The sequence below is a fragment of the Xyrauchen texanus genome, chromosome 16, assembly GCF_025860055.1.
Source record: "Xyrauchen texanus isolate HMW12.3.18 chromosome 16, RBS_HiC_50CHRs, whole genome shotgun sequence".
Classification (NCBI taxonomy): domain Eukaryota; kingdom Metazoa; phylum Chordata; class Actinopteri; order Cypriniformes; family Catostomidae; genus Xyrauchen; species Xyrauchen texanus.
This window is the reverse complement of record NC_068291.1, coordinates 45,505,088-45,510,087: the sequence shown is the minus strand read 5'-3', so window position 1 is coordinate 45,510,087 and position 5,000 is coordinate 45,505,088. Positions and strand designations below refer to the sequence as shown.

General features: G+C 45.6%; 1 protein-coding gene across 1 annotated transcript in view; it reads right to left on the bottom strand.

Annotated features, from left to right (window-relative positions):
• Positions 1 to 5,000, bottom strand: part of fancm (FA complementation group M) — a 72,496-nt gene that overhangs the window by 62,601 nt on the left and 4,895 nt on the right. The window contains 3 exon segments of the mRNA XM_052144960.1: positions 766 to 923; positions 1,004 to 1,094; positions 1,188 to 1,360. Coding sequence (XP_052000920.1) covers positions 766 to 923; positions 1,004 to 1,094; positions 1,188 to 1,360 — 422 coding nt within the window.

The window sequence follows — 5,000 nt, the reverse complement described above, 5'->3', positions numbered from 1 at the left end:
AGGGGCTGTTCAAACGAAACAACAGGTCAGGGGCTGTTCAATCAGACGAACCGCAACAGGTCAGGCAGGGCCTGTTCAATCAGACGAACCGCAACAGGTCAGGGGCTGTTCAATCAGACGAACCGCAACAGGTCAGGGGCTGTTCAATCAGACGAACCGCAACAGGTCAGGGGCTGTTCAATCAGACGAACCACAACAGGTCAGGGGCTGTTCAATCAGACGAAACACAACAGGCCAGGGGCTGTTCAATCAGACGAAACACAACAGGTCAGGGGCTGTTCAAACGAAACAACAGGTCAGGGGCTGTTCAAACAAAACAACAGGTCAGGGGCTGTTCAAACAAAACAACAGGTCAGGGGCTGTTCAAACGAAACAACAGGTCAGGGGCTGTTCAAACGAAACAACAGGTCAGGGGCTGTTCAAACGAAACAACAAGTCAGGGGCTGTTCAATCAGACGAAACACAACAGACTGGAACTGAACGCAACTGAACTGACGCAACCATCCATTTGTTTTTCAATGACGAACTTCTTTGTTTTGCTTTGATTTTGTTTATTGTCTTTTATAAAACACATAATGAAGGAATATACTATCTTAGAATAGAAAATCATCTCAATATTTGGTAACAGGTTGCTGAGGGCAGTGTATCCAATAAGAACTGTATTCCTTCCAAATATTTCTTCCTCAAGTCAGTGTCACTGCAGGTGTGCAGGTGTGCAGGTGCAGAGCAGCGTGTCATTCTGCAGTCAGGTTTGATGCATCTTACCTGCAGGTATCGTGTCTGATGCTGAGTGAGTGACTCTCCTAACGGGACGATGATCTTCTCCACACTCCTCTGATGCACATGGGACTGAACGTCAGGACTTTCTTCAGAGCGCAGCTCAATGTGAGAGATCAACAGGTTAGAGATCACCTGCTGTACGCCTCTTGCGCACACACACACACAATCAGTATAAAAGACAATCTCTGGGTAAGAAAGGGTCGTCAACTGCTCCAGATCACACTGAAGCTTCTCACCTTGACGTCTCCTCCAGGTGTGGCACTGAGAGCCAGAACACGAAACTGCTGCGTCTGATTCCTCAACTCACGAACCACCTGAACAATCACAACCAATCTCAACAAACTCACAACACACACTCAATCAGCATGAGAGCTGGCCTGTTCTGTCAGTATGCTTCTGGAGTGTACCTGACAGTACGCGTGATTTCCTGTGGCTTTGTGAGCTTCATCGATCACCACACACTTGACTTGATCTGCTGGACAGGTGTTCCGTGACAGATCGTTCACCATCACCTGTGGAGTCAAGAAGAACACACGCTTGGATCTCCACAGCTCTCTTCTCTGCTGCGCTGCGGTCGTTCCTACAGGAGACACATACAAACATCATCTGGACATTCACAGTTTCACAAACTTTGTTGCATTTAAAGCTTTTTTAAGTCTTTAAGTTTAACATGCATGGATGTTGCAGACATCAGAGTTTCATTTCGCTTCATTTTAATATATTATATTGTGTTATTACTGTACAATACAGTTCTATTCATTAACATTAATAAATGCATCCCTATAATTACTGTCATTATCACACTGAGAATAAACGAGTTCATGCAAAAACTGAGAAATGTGTCTTTCAGAGGCTTTATATGGAGTTATGATGAAAATAAGATTTCAAACTGTTCTGACACCAGTGCAGACAGACAGCTCACTGGAGGTTAAGTACTGCACTAGATAGGGAGCAAGGAAGCATCCTATAGCTCACTATGCAGTTAAGTCATGCACTAGATAGGGAGCAAGGGAGCATCCTATAGCTCTCTATGCAGTTAAGTCATGCACTAAATAGGGAGCAAGGAAGCATCCTATAGCTCTCTATGCAGTTAAGTCATGCACTAAATAGGGAGCAAGGGAGCATCCTATAGCTCTCTATGCAGTTAAGTCATGCACTAAATAGGGAGCAAGGAAGCATCCTATAGCTCTCTATGCAGTTAAGTCATGCACTAAATAGGGAGCAATGGAGCATCCTATAGCTCTCTATGCAGTTAAGTCATGCACTAAATAGGGAGCAAGGGAGCATCCTATAGCTCTCTATGCAGTTAAGTCATGCACTAAATAGGGAGCAAGGGAGCATCCTATAGCTCTCTATGCAGTTAAGTCATGCACTAAATAGGGAGCAAGGAAGCATCCTATAGCTCTCTATGCAGTTAAGTGCATTCACTAAATAGGGAGCAAGGGAGCATCCTATAGCTCACTATGCAGTTAAGTGCATTCACTAAATAGGGAGCAAGGGAGCATCCTATAGCTCTCTATGCAGTTAAGTGCATTCACTAAATAGGGAGCAAGGGAGCATCCTATAGCTCACTATGCAGTTAAGTGCATTCACTAAATAGGGAGCAAGGGAGCATCCTATAGCTCACTATGCAGTTAAGTGCATTCACTAAATAGGGAGCAAGGGAGCATCCTATAGCTCTCTATGCAGTTAAGTGCATGCACTAAATAGGGAGCAAGGGAGCATCCTATAGCTCACTATGCAGTTAAGTGCATTCACTAAATAGGGAGCAAGGGAGCATCCTATAGCTCCCTATGGAGTTAAGTAATGCACTAAATAGGGAGCAAGGGAGCATCCTATATCTCTCTATGCAGTTAAGTGCATTCACTAAATAGGGAGCATCCTATATCTCTCTATGCAGTTAAGTGCATTCACTAAATAGGGAGCAAGGGAGCATCCTATAGCTCTCTATGCAGTTAAGTGCATTCACTAAATAGGGAGCAAGGGATCATCCTATATCTTTCTATGCAGTTAAGTGCATTCACTAAATAGGGAGCAAGGGAGCATCCTATAGCTCACTATGCAGTTAAGTGCATTCACTAAATAGGGAGCAAGGGAGCATCCTATAGCTCTCTATGCAGTTAAGTGCATGCACTAAATAGGGAGCAAGGGAGCATCCTATAGCTCACTATGCAGAGTGTGTGTATCAGTGAGTGCGTGCGAGTGAGTGAGTGGGTGGGTATATGTGTGTGAGTGAGCGAGCGAGCGAATGACTGTGTGTGTGTGTGTGTGTGTGTGTGTGTGTGTGTGTGTGTGTGTGAGTGAATGACTGTGTGTGTGTGTGTGTGAGTGAATGACTGTGTGTGTGTGTGAGTGAGTGAGTGAGTGTGTGAGTGTGTGAGTGAATGTGTGTGTGTGTGAGTGAGTGAATGACTGTGTGTGAGTGACTGTGTGTGTGTGAGTGAATGAGTGAGTGAGTGAGTGTGTGAGTGAATGTGTGTGTGTATGTGATAGTGAATGTGTGTGTGTGTGTAGTGAGGATGAGTAGTGAGTGTGTGTGTGTGTGTGTGTGTGTAGTGAGTGAGTGATGTGTATGTGACTGTGTGTGTGTGAGTGAATGTGTGTGTGTAGTGAGTGAGTGAATGACTGTGTGTGAGTGAGGAGCTGTGTGTGTGTGTAGTGAATGTGTGTGTGTGTGTGAGTGAGTGAATGACTGTGTGTGAGTGAGTGATGTGTGTGTGTGTGTGTGTGTGTAGTGAATGTGTGTGTGAGTGAGTGAGTGTGTGTGTGTGAGTGAATGTGTGTGAGTGAATGAGTGTGAGTGTGTGAGTGAGTGAGTGAATGACTGTGTGTGAGTGAGTGAGTGAATGTGTGTGATGTGAGTGAGTGTGAGTGAATGACTGTGTGTGAGTGAGTGAGTGATGTGTGTGTGTGAGTGAATGTGTGTGTGTGTGTGTGAGTGAGTGACTGTGGAGTGAGTGAGTGTGGCGTGAGTGTGTGAGTGAGTGAGTGAATGTGTGTGTGTGTGTGTGTGTGAGTGAGTGAGTGAATGACTGTGTGTGAGTGACTGTGTGTGTGTGTGAGTGAATGTGTGTGTGAGTGAGTGAGTGAGTGAATGACTGTGTGTGAGTGACTGTGTGTGTGTGTGAGTGAATGTGTGTGTGTGTGTGTGTGTGAGTGAGTGAGTGAGTGAATGACTGTGTGTGAGTGACTGTGTGTGTGTGTGAGTGTGAGTGTGTGTGTGTGAGTGAATGATGTGTGTGAGTGAGTGTGAGTGTGATGAGTGTGTGAGTGAGTGAGTGTGTGAGTGTGATGTGTGTGAGTGAGTGAGTGTGTGAGTGAATGACTGTGTGTGAGTGAGTGAGTGTGAGCTGCAGTGAGTGATGTGAGTGAATGTGTGTGTGTGTGTGTGTGTGAGTGTGTGAGTGAGTGAATGACTGTGTGTGAGTGAGTGAGTGTGAGCGTGTGGCCGAGTGAGTGAATGACTGTGTGTGTGTGTGAGTGTGTGTCTGTGTGAGTGAGTGAGTGTGTGAGTGAGTATATGTGTGTGAGCAGGCGAATGACTGTGTGTGTGTGTGTGCGTGAGTATATGTGTGTGAGCGGCGAGCTGAATGACTGTGTGTGTGTGTGTGCTGTGTGAGTGAGTATATGTGTGCGTGTGGAGTGAGTGAGTGTGAGTGAGTGAGTATATGTGTGCGTGTGAGTGAGTGAGTGAGTGTGAGAGTATATGTGTGCGTGTGAGTGAGTGAGTGAGTGTGAGTGAATGAGTATATGTGTGCGTGTGAGTGAGTGTGAGTGAATGAGTATATGTGTGCGTGTGAGTGAGTGAGTGAGTGTGTGAGTATATGTGATGCAGTGAGTGAGTATATGTGTGCGTGAGTGAGTGAGTGTGAGTGAATGAGTATATGTGTGCGTGTGAGTGAGTGAGTGAGTGTGAGTGAGTGAGTATATGTGTGCGTGTGAGTGAGTATATGTGTGAGTGAGTGAGTGTGAGTGAGTGAGTATATGTGTGCGTGTGAGTGAGTGTGAGTGAGTGAGTGAGTATATGTGTGCGTGTGAGTGAGTATATGTGTGCGTGAGTGAGTGAGTGTGAGTGAATGAGTATATGTGTGCGTGTGAGTGAGTGAGTGTGAGTGAGTGAGTATATGTGTGCGTGTGAGTGAGTGAGTGAGTGTGAGTGAATGAGTATATGTGTGCGTGAGTGAGTGAGTGTGAGTGAGTGAGTATATGTGTGCGTGTGA